The 16,361-nt window shown below is 42.4% G+C and overlaps 1 protein-coding gene across 2 annotated transcripts in view; it reads left to right on the top strand.

The window, feature by feature from the left end:
* The window catches only part of UTP18 (UTP18 small subunit processome component), a 43,266-nt gene extending 27,126 nt beyond the window's left edge, over nt 1-16,140 (top strand). The window contains exons 11-14 of one of the 2 annotated variants that reach the window (XM_035026817.1): nt 5,456-5,630; nt 12,977-13,119; nt 15,155-15,193; nt 15,986-16,140. In XM_035026817.1, coding sequence (XP_034882708.1) covers nt 5,456-5,630; nt 12,977-13,119; nt 15,155-15,179 — 343 coding nt within the window. In that variant the 3' untranslated portion in view covers nt 15,180-15,193; nt 15,986-16,140. The remainder of the gene's footprint in view (nt 1-5,455; nt 5,631-12,976; nt 13,120-15,154; nt 15,194-15,985) is intronic. The other variant, XM_035026818.1, reaches the window with a different exon arrangement.
* Nucleotides 16,141-16,361: the final 221 nt, after the last annotated feature.

Below are 16,361 nucleotides of genomic sequence, written 5' to 3'. Positions count from 1 at the left end.
TTCTCTCTCTCGCAAATAAATAAAATCTTTAAAAAAAAAAACAACAGAAAACATTGACCGTTTAGGGATTGTGAGATAGAAGAATGACAGTGTGTCACCACTTTCTCATAGTTCATGGTCCCATGGTGAGGACAGATGGAGCCATGTGGCTCTTTACAGGCAAGTCATCATGAGGTCTGCTGTTGAGATACGGTGTCTCTTAACAGTGTAAGGATTGGGTGAAGACTGTTGTAATGGTCACCTGGAAAAGTATTTTTGTATGTATTGGCACTCGAGCTAAGCATTGGAGGGCCAGGTAGGATTCAGAAAAAGGTGTTGCAGTTAGTGGAAGGGGGGAAGGGTATGGAGGGAAGAGGATTCAGGTTTGGATTCTGAATGGAGTGCAGATGGGATGACTCTGGAAGGCTTAGGCGACAAAAGGAAGCAGGAGGGGGACAGTTTGTAGAGGTCTTTTACGCTGTGTTGAAGAGTGTGGACATTACATTGAGTGGAAAGAGAAAACATCAAGGGTTTTTAAGTAGAGGAGAATCATGATAATATCTAAATTTTAGGGTTGGAAGTAGCTAATTCGCATGACAGCTTTTAGGGGGGGCAACAGGTGCAGGGAGCCTTGAGGTCATTGCAATGGGGCCATCGCTAAGGACAGTGGTAATGGGAATACGGGAGAGATAGGCAATGAGGTTTGTGATTTATGTCAGAGCTGCTTAGAAAATTGGGATGGGAGAGAAGCAGTGACATTCTCAGGCTCTGGGTTTGAGCAGCCAGAAGAGTGGACTTGTCCTAGTATGAGGGGGGAGGAGGAGGTGGAGGAGGAGGAGGAGTGTGGGAAGAGGTGCATTCATGTCCACAAGCAGTTAGAAGTGCGGTGTGGCTTAGAGTAAAGGCACTAATTTAGACGTGATAGGAGATGGGTGGTCCGTGGGAGTAAATGAGATGAATGAGACCACCTAGAGGTAGGTGGGAAATAGAACCTTGGGGACAAGAATCTATGGGGAAAGAGGTGACTGAGGATAAGAAGAAAAACAATAGAGTTCAGTCTCTGAGAATTCAGCAGAGGAGAGGATTTGAGTTCTGTGTTCAGCTTGTTTGCTTTAAGTTCTACAGGATGTCTATGGCTATGGTGGCCCCCTGGTTGTGACAGTTAAAATGTCCCCCCAGGGGCAGAATTGTCCCTGGTTGGTGACTACTATTCTACTTTATAGTTTCTTCTTGCTCATAATATTAATTTCTTTGTGGCCCCTGTGTGCTCTTCCTATATGCCTTTTATGACACCCACCACCACCGAGATTCCCAGTCCTAATTCATAAGACAAACGCTGATCTGGCTAATTGCCATCATTCCTGTTTGTGAAGATTTTTGTGTACCATGACACTCTGTGGTTGCTGATCTGCTAATAGATTGACTGCCTGTGATTCAGGAACTTGCTTCTAGCCCAGTCAGCTGTGGTTGGGGGTAGAAGGGTAGCAGTCATGTCTACTTCTTTAGGTAAGAGTTCAGGGGTAAGCTAGTAAGCATGCTTGTTTCTCTGTTCCTGTTCTTCCCCTTACCTATGATACCTTGTTTGTTTGTTTATGAGAGAGAGAGCGCACAAGCAGGGGGAGCAGAGGGAGAGGGAGAAGCAGACTCCCCGCTGAGCAGGGAGCCTGATGCGGGGCTCGATCCCAGGACCCTGGGGTCATGATCTGAGCCGAAGGCAGACACTTAACTGACTGAGCCACCCAGGCGTCCCCCTGTTCTGTTTCTTAACTTAATGTCTGCCTTCCCCAGCTTGAGTCCTGTGTCTTCCACAAAGTTTCATCTGGTCCAGCCTCACCTTATACTGATTTTTCCTTTCCTTATGTTATAGGTCGCATACAGAGCTTAGTGGGCTGTATTATATTTTCTTGTATTTCTGGCTATTACATGCAGGTATATTTTTTTCTGGGATAAATTCCTTCTGATATTTTGTATTCCTGTATTATGTACTGTTGGACATACAGTTCTTATTCAGTAAATACTACTCTCAGTGACATATTAGAATCTCTTATATCCATTTTTTAAAAAACATTTTAGGGGCACCTGGGTGGCTCAGTTGTTAAGCGTCTGCCTTCGGCTCAGGTCATGATCCCAGAGTCCTGGGATCGAGCCCCGCATCGGGCTCCCTGCTCCTCAGGGAAGCCTGCTTCTCCCTCTCCTACTCCCCCTGCTTGTGTTCCCTCTCTCACTGTGTCTCTCTCTGTCAAATAAATAAATAAAATCTTTAGAAAAACAAAACAAAACAAAACATTTTTTTTTTTTAAAGATTTTATTTATTTATTTGAGAGAGCGAGAATGAGAGAGAGAGAGTACATGAGAGGGGGGAGGGTTAGAGGGAGAAGCAGGCTCCTCGCTGAGCAGGGAGTCCGATGCGGGACTCGATCCAGGGACTCCAGGATCATGACCTGAGCCGAAGGCAGTCGCTCAACCAACTGAGCCACCCAGGCGCCCCCAAAACAAAACATTTTAAAGTTTATTTTAAAGAGAGCAAGTGGGGGGTTGGGGGTGAGGGCGGAGGGAGAGGGAAAGAGAAACCCAAGCCGACTCTGCACTGAGCACTGAGCCCAATGTGGGACTTGATCTCACGACCCTGAGATCATGACCTAAGCTGAAACCAAAAGTTGGATGCTCAACTGACTGTGCCACCCAGGTGCCCCAGAATCAATTCTATTCTTTTAGCAGAAATACCACTATTAGATATAAGTTTCCATATATCAAAATGATCAACTTGTGCCATTTTTGTTCCACAAATTTAATCAATAGTCAAATAAGAATGAGTAGGCATTTAAGGAGCCTCTCATGTTCATGAAGGTAAGATTTGATCTAAGGGGCGCCTGGATGGCTCAGTTGGTTAAGCGTCTGCCTTCGGCTCAGGTCATGATCCCAGAGTCCCGGGAGCTGCTGCTTCCTCCGCCCCTCACCCTGCTGTGCTCTCTTTCTCTCTCTGTCTCTCTGTCATTCTCTCAGATAAATAAATAAATAAAATCTTTAAAAAAATTGATGTTTAGAAGAGAGCCATATGGGGGCGCCTGGGTGGCTGAGTCGTTAAGCGTCTGCCTTTGGCTCAGGTCATGATCTCAGAGTCCTGGGATCGAGCCCTGCATCGGGCTCCTCGCTCTGCAGGAGGCCTTTTTCTCCCTCTCCCACTCCCCCTGCTTGTGTTCCCTCTCTCGCTGTGCTATCTCTGTCAAATGAATAAATAAAATCTTAAAAAAAAAAAAAAGAGAGCCATATGGATTATAACTTTTTGTCCTTAATTAAGATGGATTTAGCCATAAATCAGTGGTTTTTTTTTTTTAAAGATATTATTTATTTATTTGACAGAGAGAGACACAGCGAGAGAGAGGGAACACGAGCAGGGGGAGCGGGAGAGGGAGAAGCAGGCTTCCTGCTGAGCAGAGAGCCGGACGCGGGGCTCGATCCCAGGACCCTGATATCATGACCTGAGCTGAAGGCAGACGCTTAACGACTGAGCCACCCAGGCGCCCCAGTCATAAATCAGTGTTTAGCAAGAAAAGTACAATGAGTAGATTTTTTGATCCAAGTCAAAAATACAAATAAGGAAAAGATGAAATTTGTTAGTCCTTTTGGATTGCTATAATAAAGACCCATAGACTAGGTAGCTTAGAAACAACAGAATTTTATTTCTCCTCCTTCTGGAGACTGAGAGTCTGAGGTCAGGGTGCCCACATGATTGGGTCCTGTGGAGACCCTCTCCCTGGTTACAGACCGTCGACTTCTTGTGTCCTCACATGGAAAGAGGGAGAGAGCCTCTGGGGTCACTTTTTTTTTTTTTTTTAAAGATTTTATTTATTTATTTGACAGAGAGACAGCGAGAGAGGGAACAGAAGCAGGGGGAGTGGGAGAGGGAGAAGCAGGCTTCCCGCTGAGCAGGGAGCCCGATGTGGGGCTCGATCCCAGGACCCAGGGATCATGACCTGAGCCAAAGGAAGCCGCTTAACGACTGAGCCAACCAGGCGCCCCTGGGGTCACTTTTATAAGGGCTCCACCGTTGTGACCTAATTCCCTCCCATAGACCCCACCTCCTAATAAGGGGGCGTTAAGATTTCATCATAGGAATTTCAGTGGGGCAGATACTCCGTCCATAACAAAATTAAATAAACCAAGGATATTTGTTGTGTCTCCTGAGTGGTTATGGTTAGCTCTACTTAAAGGGTTCTGAGAATCAAATGAGAAAATGTGTATGTAAGTAGTTGGAAGACTCAAAAGCACTCACGTACTGGGCGCCTGGGTGGCTCAGTTGGTTAAGCGACTGCCTTCAGCTCAGGTCATGATCCCAGGGTCCTGGGATCGAGTCCCGCATCGGGCTCCCTGCTCTGCGGGGAGCCTGCTTCTCCCTCTCCCATTCCCCCTGCTTGTGTTCCCTCTCTCGCTGTGTCTCTCTCTGTCAAATAAATAAATAAAATCTTAAAAAAAAAAAAAAGCACTCACGTACTGTTTGTGTGGTTGGCTGTCATTTCAGGTATAGAACCCTGTGTGTCAACTGAATTGGTCTTGTTAATGCATTATGTCTGATTCATTGTAGGCAGTAGATACTGAAAGAATAAATGAGGATGTTTGAGTGGGAAGAATGAGAGCACATTTAGTGGAATGTACGTGTGTCACCCTTGTGACTTTTGAGGCTTTTTCTCTTGCATCTTTCAGGTTTGTGTTGCATTTGCTAATGAAGTTTGAATTAATTATCTGAGTTACAAGTACCTCGTCCTTCTTCCTTATAAATGATGCCCATAACAGGAGGTAGTCTGAACATTTACTGAAAGTTCTTGTCTGTGAATGATTCTGGTAATGGGCAGGTCATCAGGATTTACTTTTTATGAGTATTGGATGTAAGTTGTTGCTGTTAACATTTCAGTAAACAGAGTACGTGATCACTTCCATAATTCTTGACTGTAGATAGTCCCAGGAGAGCAGAACTAAGATACCTATTACTAGCTGCTGTTCGACACTGTTTTGGCAGGTCTCACAAATATGATAGAATAAAAAGAGAAAAGAGGAACTCTAAATAAGGGAAGGACAGCTCTCATTCTCATTTTCGAATGTTAGGTCAGCCATAAACACCATGGGAGTGGCAGGCTTGGTCTCGATCTTGTTCACCTTTGTATCACTTAACTCTAGTGCCTGGCATAAAGTTGACGTTCAGTAAATATTTAGGGAAGGAATGAATATGGAGAGTTTATGCTTTCTTGAATTTCTAGCTCACAGTTGAAAAGCTGCCAGAGTTAACAAGAGTTTAGTAAGACTGCAGGAGAACTGGTAGAATGTGTTTAGCTTTTACTTTGGGATGAACTCTACAGTTCCCTTTGTAAAAATACGCTATGATTGCTACAGATATCAGTGTGTGGGGTTCAGTCTGTTTTCATCTAGGTTGTGAAAGCCCTTTTGTTCTTTTAATTTGTTGTATTCTCTTTTCTCTTTACAGTTCTAATTGTGGAGTGGTAAACATATACAATCAAGATTCTTGTCTCCAGGAAACAAACCCAAAGCCTATAAAAGCCATAATGAACTTGGTTACAGGTGTTACTTCTCTGACCTTCAATCCTACTACAGAAATCTTGGCAATTGCTTCAGAAGAAATGAAAGAAGCAGTCAGATTGGTAATATATCTTTCCCTTTATTTTTTTTTAAATTTTTTTTAAGATTTTATTTATTTGAGAGAGAGAGAATGAGAGAGAAAGAGAGAACCCAAGAGGGGGGAGGGTCAGAGGGAGAAGCAGACCCCCCGCCGAGCAGGGAGCCCGATGCGGGGCTCGATCCCGGGACTCTAGGATCATGACCTGAGCTGAAGGCAGTCGCTTAACCAACTGAGCCACCCAGGTGCCCCTATATCTTTCCCTTAAAAAAAAAAAAATCATTGCTAATCCTTAGGCTCTGTGGAGCCTAATTAAAAAAAAAATCTAGGGCGCCTGGGTGGCTCAGTTGTTAAGCAACTGCCTTCAGCTCAGGTCATGGTCCCAGGGTCCTGGGATCGAGTCCCGTATATCGGGCTCTCTGCTCCGCGGGAAGCCTGCTTCTCCCTCTCCCACTCCCCCTTGTTTGTGTTCCCTCTCTCACTGTGTCTCTCTCTGTCAAATAAATAAATAAAATCTTAAAAAAAAAAAAAATCTAAATTGTGCTGAAGGATATGTAGTAGTTCCCCCCCCCCCCCAAAATATCTTCTAACTTAAGTTGAAAACATGGAAGGATAGTAGGAAAGAAGAGTGTTGGATTATTTTAAGAAGAGTAGCTTCTTTTGATGTAGAAATTACTAGTATTGTGGCTTTTGGGTGTGGTTGTAGAAGTGATGATGCACAGTAGCCCCCAAATTTGCCTTAAGGAATGTTTACAGCAAACACTTTATTTTTCTAAAGTTTTCTTTCCTTATCTCTGCCTTTTTTAAGCCCTGCTGTCGTAATGGAGGAGGGGAGGCAATTCTTAGATTTTGAAAATAAATTGAGCTTGAAAACAAATTGTGTAAGCAGATTACACTTTAAATGGCTAGCGAGTACTTGAGAGTGTGCCTCCGTGCCAGGAGTCCCCAGGACCTCCCCCAGGTTTGGTGATTTACTAGGACTCACAGGATTTACTATATGGTCTCACGACTGAGCGTTACTACAGGGAAAGGATACACAGCAAAATCAGCCAAGGGAGGGGTGCATGGGGCAAAGTCTGGAGGAGACCAGGCACCGGCTTCCAAGAGTCCTCTCCTAGTGGAGTCACTCAGGGCATGTTTGATTCCTCCCAACAAGTTGTGACCACATGGGTTGAGTGTGTTCTATCAGGGAGCCCCTCATTAGGGACTCTGTGCTCAGGGTCTTTATTGGTCGTCTGATCACGTAGCTCCCCTCTGCCTAGCATGCACCAAAATTCTAGGCTCCCAGAAGTAAAGGCAGGTGTTCAGCAGAAACCACGTTGTACATCCTTTCGGAAGTGTCGCATCAGCGTAGAGAACTGTTTCCCAGTTAAGTTCCCACACATGATCTAAGGGCCACCCTTGCAAGTAGGCCTTTCTGAGGATAGCAGCCTCAGGTCTGTGTTAACTCCTTTCTGCCCAACCGCAGAGCCCAGCTGACCTGTCACTGCATCTCTGTGAAGTTTCCTACGCTGTAGGCAGAACCGGTTTCTTCGTTATTTAACAGTTCTTTGCTCCGGGCACCAGGTACACACATGGCCCAGAACTCTGAATGGCGGTACTGCGTGGTGGTGGTGTTCTGTGTCTATTGTAAGCTCTCTACAGAGACTCTTTATCTTGTTCGCTTAGCAAAGGGTCTTGCATACTTTATTAGCTTCGTGTAATAGTGTATAGTTTACAAAGATGTACAGAGAGTTCTTCAAAAAAATTGTGAGCCAAATAACAGTCCTCAGAGGATTAACTCACCCAGAGTAACAGCTAGTAAAGGGCAGAACTGCTTTTAGAGTCTCCATTCTTCCTAGGACTTTAGTGGTTTTCCAACTGTGAATTCCTCTGTTCCCTAGAAGGTGTACAAAACTCCAAATGGCAAGTAGGGCAAGGAGAGGGCTAAGTCCTACCTGTATCACACCGAGCAGCTCCGCTCTTATCAGTGGTGTATATTGGCATTCTCCATAAACATTTCTTGGAGGGAAGAAAGAAATCTGTTGGAAAAGAGTGAAAAATACAGCATGTGTTTACTGGGTGTTGAATGAATCGTTTGATGAAAGAAGGTTCTAATTCAATGCAGTTTTAAAATCCCTGTTCCTCTAATGGGAGTGGCAGCCTAGCACACATTAACCTTTTATCATTTTAATGGTAGTAAATTGTTTTAGAAAACCATGGGATCCATCTCCTGCTGACATAATATATTTCTGCAAGACGCCTAGTAGTTAGTTCTGCCTAGTTTGCTTCAGTGATCATGGCAGCATTTATGGTTTTTTACTGTGGCAAAATCACACAAGGAATTCATTAGTAACAGCCAAATCCCATTTTTTAAATGGTAGTCAGCCATAATATCTAATGGAAAGAAGCCAGGCATGGCGGCCTCAGCGAAACAGCGTGAGTGTCATCAAGTGCAGTCTCTTATATAATGATCCAAACAGTTGTGCTACTCCAGCACAAAGCAGTGAATATAAATCTAAGCCATTGCACCAGTAAGAGACACGAAGTTAAATTGTTATTGCAGCTACAATCTTTGATGTAGTAGAAAGTTGTGGAACTTCTTATCCATTAAATTAAGGACGAGTGAGCTTTTTACTTGTTGAATTTTGATACCTGGGCCCTTAAATGTAATGACAGATACAGTGTTGGAGGTAAAGAAGTTGGGTTTTACTTTCAAGATTTATTTTAGAGTGGGCATGAGTGCAGGGGGTGGGTGGAGGGGCAGAGGGAGAGGGAGAGAGAGAATCTCAAGCAGACTCCCTGCTGAGCACAGAGCTTGCTGCGGGACTAGATCCCACGACACTGAGATCATGACCTGAGCCGAAATCAATCAAGAGTCGGAGGTTTAACGGACTGAGCCACCCAGGTGCCCATGGGCTTTTTCTTAATTAACAGTTCAGTAGTAGCTTTTAATACAACGGCCATAAAGAGAGGTCAAGCACAGCTGACGTCTCAGCAGGTGGGTGGGAGTTGTTGGCTGAGGGAAGAAGTGCTGATTCAGGGGGAGAGTCCACTGGGGGACTTCACAAATAGATACAGCGGGGTCTCTTAGGAGACCATTGCGAACATGTTTGTGTTCTTGATAGTCAAGTCTAGAGGAGATAAAATATAAAATAGGTTGTTGATGTGTTGGTGTTTCTCCTCCATCAGAACGAGCACGCTGGCCTTTTGTGTGAAGCCATGGCCGCTATGTACGGTTGTGTAGGTTGTTGCCTGAGGAGACACCAGTTATATCCTACCCTTTATCAAGTGTGTGCATTTACCACAGTATTTCTGGTACTCTCTTCTGTTTATTTAGCTACAAAAATAACACAGCAACTTTCTGGGAAAAATGGGCTTTAAAAAATTGATATGCGTCTTGTGCCCCAATTTTTGCCCCATTGTGAGCTCCCTAGTTGAAATAAGTAATTGACCTAAGTATGAAGTTACATGGGTCCAAATTAGACTTTTTAAAAAATTATTATTTTTTTAATTTATTTTTTTATTAACATAATGTATTATTTGTTTCAGGGGTACAGGTGTGTGATTCATCAGTCTTACACAATTCACAGCGCCCACCATAGTACATACCCTCCCCAGTGTCCATCACCCAGTTAACCATCCCTTCACCCCCCTCCCCTCCAGCAACCCTTAGTTTGTTTCCTAAGATTAAGAGTCTCTTACGGTTTATCTCCCTCTGTGGTTTCCTCTGGTTTCATTTTTTCGTCTCTTCCCCTATGATCTTCTGCCTTGTTTCTTAAATTTCATATATCAATTATCATATGATAATTGTCTTTCTCTGATTGACTTCTCTTGCTTCACGTAATACCCTCTAATTCCATCCACATCATTGCAAATGGCAAGATTTCCTTTTTTGATGGCTGCGTAATAGTCCATGGTGTTGTGTGTTGTGTGTGTGTGTATGTATATATGTATACGTACCACATCTTCTTTATCCATTCATCTGTCGATGGACATTTGGTCTCTTTCCATAGTTTGGCTATTGTGGACATTGCTGCTATAAACATTGGGGTGCAGTTGCCCCTTTGGATCCCTACATTTGTATCTTTGGGGTAAATACCCAGTAGTCCAATTGCTGGGTCGTAGGGTAGCTCTGTTTTCAACTTTTTGAGGAACCTCCATACTGTTTTCCAGAGTGGCTGCACCAGCTTGCATTCCCACCAACATCCTCGCCAACATCTGTTGTTTCCTGACTTGTTAATTTTAGCCATTCTGACTGGTGTGAGGTGGTATCTCATTGTGATTTTGATTTTGATTTCCTTGATGCCAAGTGATGTTGAGCACTTTTTCATGTGTCCGTTGGCCATTTGGATGTCTTTGCAGAAATGTCTGTTCCTATCTTCTGCCCATTTTTTGATTGGATTATTTGTTCTTTGGGTGTTGAGTTTGAGAAGTTCTTTATAGATTTTGGATACTAGCCCTTTATCTGATATGTCATTTGCAAATATCTTCTCCCATTCTGTCGGTTGTCTTTTGGTTTTGTTGACTATTTCCTTTGCTGTGCAAAAGCTTTTTATCTTGATGAAGTCCCAATAGTTCATTTTTGCCCTTGCTTCCCTTGCCTTTGGCGATGTTTCTAGGAAGAAGTTGCTGCGGCTGAGGTCGAAGAAGTTGCTGCCTGTGTTCTCCTCAAGGATTTTGATAGATTCCTGTCTCACATTTAGGGTTTTCATCCAGTTTGAGTTTATTTTTGTGTGTGGTGTAAGAAAATGATCCAGTTTCATGCTTCTACATGTGGCTGTCCAATTTCCCCAACACCATTTGTTGAAGAGACTGTCTTTTTGCCATTGGACATTCTTTCCTGCTTTGTCGAAGATTAGTTGACCATAGAGTTGAGGGTCCATTTCTGGGCTCTCTATTCTGTTCCATTGATCTGTGTGCCTGTTTTTGTGCCAGTACCATGCTGTCTTGATGATGACAGCTTTGTAATAGAGCTGGAAGTCCGGAATTGTGATGCTGCCGGCTTTGCTTTTTCAACATTCCTCTGGCTATTTGGGGTCTTTTCTGGTTCCATACAAATTTTAGGATTCTTTGTGCCATTTCTTTGAAAGAAGTGGATGGTATTTTGATGGGGATTGCATTGAATGTGTACACTGCTTTAGGTAGCATTGACATTTTCACAATATTTGTTCTTCCAATCCATGAGCATGGAACGTTTTTCCATTTCTTTGTGTCTTCCTCCATTTCTTTCATGAGTATTTTATAGTTTTCTGAGTACAGATCCTTTGTCTCTTTGGCTAGATTTATTCCTACGTATCTTATGGTTTTGGGTGCAATTGTAAATGGGATCGACTCCTTAATTTCTCTTTCTTCTGTCTTGTTGTTGGTGTATAGGAATGCCACTGACTTCTGTGCATTGATTTTATATCCTGCCACTTTACTGAATTCCTGTATGAGTTCTAGCAGTTTTGGGGTGGAGTCTTTTGGGTTTTCCACATAAAGTATCAAAGAGTGAGAGTTTGACTACTTCTTTGCTGATTTAGATGCCTTTTATTTCTTTTTGTTGTCTGATTGCTGAGGCTAGGATTTCTAGTACTGTGTTGGATAGCAGTGGTGATAGTGGACATCCCTGCCGTGTTAGGAGACTGTTTTTTCCAGCTTAGGTTAGAAAATAGAGTGGTTTAATGTAATTATCTTTAAGAAGTCATTCAAGTGGAAAGGTCGGTTCTGGTATGTTTTATTTTGGAAGAGTCAGAAAAGAAGCTTCCCAGACTTAAAGTCATGCCAGCAAAGTTAATGAGCAAATATCTGGGGCATAGTTTAAAAGTACCAGGTGACATATAGGGTGGAAACAAAGGTTAGGCATAAGACAGTTCTCTTGTTGGCACTTGTAGGAAATGGTTATTTCCTGATGGTCTGCTCCCATGATGCCTTGGATCACCTGTTCAAAGTTGGCGCATGCTTGGAGGATATAAACTTAGGATAGCCTAAGCAAAACACAGTTAAGAAGCCAACCAGTTATCAAAAGTTCATATAATTTCCACATTCCCAAACTAAGTATAAATAAATTTTACATATTCATATTGTGTCTTCTCTCCTAAAATAACTAGTCTGCTTTATTAAGTATTTCTTCTTCTTTTTTTAAATATATTTTTCAAGGAACCTATATAGAGAGTAGTGTTTAAGAAGTTTAAAAGTTAAGATCACGTCCGGGTACTGCCAACTTCTTGGCTTTAATGGGTCTAGACCAGTTCTCATTAGTACTAATGCCTCTGCATTGATGCCATGCTGTGCAGCAAGAACCTGCTTTCTGGGAAAGTTGAGAATAATTGAGATGGCTTGGAGATTCACTGTAAACTTTACTTCCTTGACAAAATGGTCAATAGGTATATATCAGAAGGAATAGGACCTAATAAGTGACTAACTGAAACCTGTTTAATAGACAGATGTGTATATCACTGGGTTTTATCCAGGGCTGGTCTATGAAAATCACCTTGATTGGATGGTTCGAAGCCTCATCTAAAAGTGTGGAGGGTGGCAGACCACCAAGCTTAGGGATAGCTCTCCACACGTATTGGAACATGCAGGTGCTGTATTTTTTAGAAGAGGTAGAGAATATTTGAAAGCGAGAGATGTTAAAATTCTAGTCTACTTCAGGTCACTGCTTTCATGCTGGGGTTTTATTTATCCACAAATGGGATGAGGACTTGTGTCAGTCTTGGGCTTAGGCTCGGGCTCCGGCTCATTTTCCCCAGAAGTAGACTCTCTTGGAGAAAGAGACTGCGTCTCCTCATGTTTAGGCCTGGCCTGGGAGTCAGCTTTTTGGCTCTGTTTAAATCACAACAGAGTTTCTCTCGATGAATCAGGTTTTCATGAGTTTGTCCTCCTTCGGAGGAGATTGGAAAAGGCAAAGAATACATTATTACATACATTGAGAAGTAAAAGTGTAGAAAGGAAATCATATGCTATTGGAATAGTTGGTAGGCCTTAGCTGGGTTTCAGTTATGTAAAATCAGACTCTTCATAATTAAAGTATCTGTGCCCTGTGACCACGGTATTGTTTACTGTAGTCATTAAGTTAGAGCATTACTGGGTACCACTGTTGACTTTTTACTTCAGTGTGTTCGTTTACTTATCTGCTCAGCAACACCAGCATCTCCCAGAGCACCATGGATGCTGCATTAGAAGCATCAGGGAGATGCTTTCTTCTCCTGCCTCCTTTCCCTCTCAGTTAATAGCACATTGAAAAGCAAATTTTAATTTCAGAACACTTCGCTCCATTGAGAGAATTGTACATCATATGTACTACCATCAAAATGAACTTTTTGTTCCAGCAGAAAGGTAGAACGAAGCCTAAAATTAAAGATGAGTTCGCAGTTGTGATTTAAAGCTTTGTATTATTTCCTACAGGTTCACCTTCCGTCCTGTACAGTATTTTCAAACTTCCCAGTCATTAAAAAGAAGACTATTTCTCTTGTTCATACCATGGATTTTTCTCCCAGAAGTGGATATTTTGCCTTGGGGAACGAAAAGGGCAAGGCCCTGCTATATAGGTGGGTATTATTTATGTTTAAACATCAGAAATACCTGTAACCTTCTCTTGAAAATATGAAGAGGTACTGTTGTTAGATTCCCCATTCTGCACTTACATGTAGTTTATTAATTCTATAGCTTATTGATCAGGTACAGTGATAAATTATTAATTGTAGAGTGTTTAGCTTGACATCTTCATTAGCAAAATGCATTTTTTAAAAAGATTTTATTTGTTTGACAGCACAAGCAGGGGGAGTAGGAGAGGGAGAAGCAGGCTTCCCACTGAGCAGGGAGCCCGACACAGGGCTCGATCCCAGGACCCTGGGATCATGACCTGAGCAAAGGCAGACAGACGCTTAACCAACTGAGCCACCCAGACGCCCCCAAAATGCATTTTTCTACCATAATATGTGACTAGCAGAAAAGTTTACCTGGAGATTTATTTATTAATTTTTTTAAAAAAATTATTTATTTGGGGTTGGTAAGCTGTATTTTGAGAATGTCAATTTGAGGAAGAGTAGCCACTTTAATAATATTGCCACTTTCTTCGTGCCTTATGTTTATTTTATTTTATTTTTTTTTTTTTAAAGATTTTATTTATTTATTTGAGAGAGGATGAGATAGAGAGCATGAGAGGGGGGAGGGTCAGAGGGAGAAGCAGGCTCCCCGCTGAGCAGGGAGCCCGATGCGGGACTCGATCCCAGGACTCCAGGATCATGACCTGAGTGCTCGCTTCGGCAGCACATATACTAAAAACAGGATCATGACCTGAGCTGAAGGCAGTCGCTTAACCAACTGAGCCACCCAGGCGCCTTGTGCCTTATGTTTAGATTAACCTTTGTTGATTTGACAATTCAGTGTTTACTCCACTAGATTTAAGTGATTTTTTTTTTTTTTTTTTTGAAAGAGGTGCTGCTTTCCCTGCAGCTGTAAGCTGTAAATAAGGATGTCAGCCACAGAGATGTCTAAAAGTTATGCTCTGTCCAGGTTCTTTTCTGTACTCAGCATACTTGGCTGTAAAGTGGGAATAAACCAACCCTAGTTGACGGTTGCTAGAAGATACAGGTGACAAGGTTGCTGTCCTGGGGAACTGACGAGCTGGGAGTCTGTGACTTCAGTCATAGTCCCCATCCTTGCTCTCCTGTGTTGGTGGTGAATGCTGCATAGGACCCCATGTTTATGGTTTGTATGCTTCCGGGAAACCCTGCTTTCAAAATACTGAAATCTGGTGTGAAGAAAAGGAGGATTGTAAATTGGTTTTGAGGAGATAATTGTGAAAAGAGGGCAAAGCAAACAGTAATATGGTCTCAATTTCTACTTTGAAAGGAAAATGGGATACACCTGGAAAATTGATATATTCCATCATTCTCATTCCCAATCACTTTTGGAGTGATTCTTTCAGGTCGGGTTTTATAAAGGAATGCAGGTTCCTACTGCACTTAGAAATTCTCTCCCAAAGCTTTGGTTTTATTATAATTGAATCTTATTTTCTCTAAGTTTAAGCAGCAGAGGCCATTAGAGTTTCCTCTAGAGCACTGCTGTCTAGGGAGACTATTTCTAGCAAGTGGGTTGGACTGACATGTCTGCTGGATAGGGCTGATCAGGTATTTCATAGACCCCCATTTAATGCTTTGGAGCAAGCTTAATGCTTTTACTAAAATCTGGGGAATTAGGGCGCCTGGATGGCTCAGATGGTTAAGCGTCTGCCTTCGGCTCAGGTCATGATCCCAGACTCCTGGGTTCGAGTCCCGCATCGGGCTCCCTGCTCAGCGGGGAGCGTGCTTCTCCCTCTGCCCCCCTCTCTCTCTCTCTCTCTCTGTCTCTCATGAATAAATAAATAAAATCTTAAAAAAAAAATCTGGGGAATTAGCTTTAGGATCCTTCAGAATGTCAGATTGAGGTGTCTTAACCTAGCTGCCTGGTGAGAATGGTTATGATTACATCCCCCCCTTCCCCCCCCCCCGCCCGCCCCAGAAAATCTTCCTGAGTGCCATTGTCATTGACAGTACTCTGGGTAATCATGAAGTTTAGATGATTTGTCTTTCACTTTTTCAGGTTGCATCATTACTCAGACTTCTGAAGAGAATATGTGAAGTAAGAAAATCCTTTTTTATTGATTCTTCAGGTTTTAAGGTTAAACCCATTGCTGTCACTTGGCAGAGGGACCACATTAGCTGATCTTTGTTTCTTTGCCACTGGGTTGCTGTACCTTCAGGTAGGGGAGTAGGATGGAAGTAGATCAGGAAGAGCCCAGTTGGACTTGAACCTTCCCTGGGAATTTTTATTCCAAATCACAACAATCTGGCTCTGTTTTTCTGAGGTCAGATCTCTAATATGGTATTCACTAATGGTCATCAAAATTGTTATTACTGAACATTTAATCCACAAAGGATAAACATAATAGTGAGAGATGAGTATCTTCACATATAATTATAGTTTCCATGAGCTCAAACCCCCTTATTTTGTATATGTTTCTTGAGAGATTAAAAGTAGCTTGCCCTGTGGCTAGTTAATGGTAGCTTGTCACAGAGCTAGTTAATGGCTGGTCATTAGTTTTGCTGCCCAGTATTTAAAACAGTAGAACATGCTTCCCTTCCCATGGCTTGATCTTTGACTTGGAAATATGGTAGTTCTGAGGTTGAGCTTTGCAGTTGGCATGTTCATCTCTTTTCTGAGATTCATACGTATGTATGAGATTCATATATTTTCTCTTCATATTGAGGAGACTCTGGGAGTGCATATAGGTTTAATTGTTGAGCAAAACATTAGCAAGAGGGGAAAGCAGTCTAGCTATCCTGCCTCCCCAAGTTACATAGCCAGCACGTTTGTTTGTTGATGACCAGCAGCTGTAAATCAAGTGTATAATTTCTTCTGTTCTTTTCTCAGATCCATTTGAGCCACAAGAGAAGCCCATCTTGATATATCTTCTCAGAAACTTTCTGAATGTGTGATAATATATGTATAATGATTTATTGAGCCAGCTGTGCTTATTTAACAGAAATGTCTTAATAAACAAATAACAACTTTTGTTTGAAAATAAATGTATGTTGTTCTTTCCTTCCCACCTACACACAAACACACTGTCTTGGATGTGTTTCTTTTCAGACTAAACGTGAGAGTTTGGAAACACCTGTTTGTAGCCAGAAATAATAGATATTCTCCTATTTCACAGTTTACCCTAATTACTATTTCCCCCTTTCCCAGCATAGAACTCTCCATGTTTCAGGGTATCAGTTAACAGAGCCTCTGTTGATCCTTTCGG

The sequence above is a fragment of the Mirounga leonina genome, unplaced genomic scaffold, assembly GCF_011800145.1.
Source record: "Mirounga leonina isolate KUSES-001 unplaced genomic scaffold, KU_Mleo_1.0 Mir_200, whole genome shotgun sequence".
Lineage (NCBI taxonomy): Eukaryota > Metazoa > Chordata > Mammalia > Carnivora > Phocidae > Mirounga > Mirounga leonina.
Note: the sequence above shows the minus strand (reverse complement) of the source record. Positions and strands in the feature narration are given on the sequence as shown.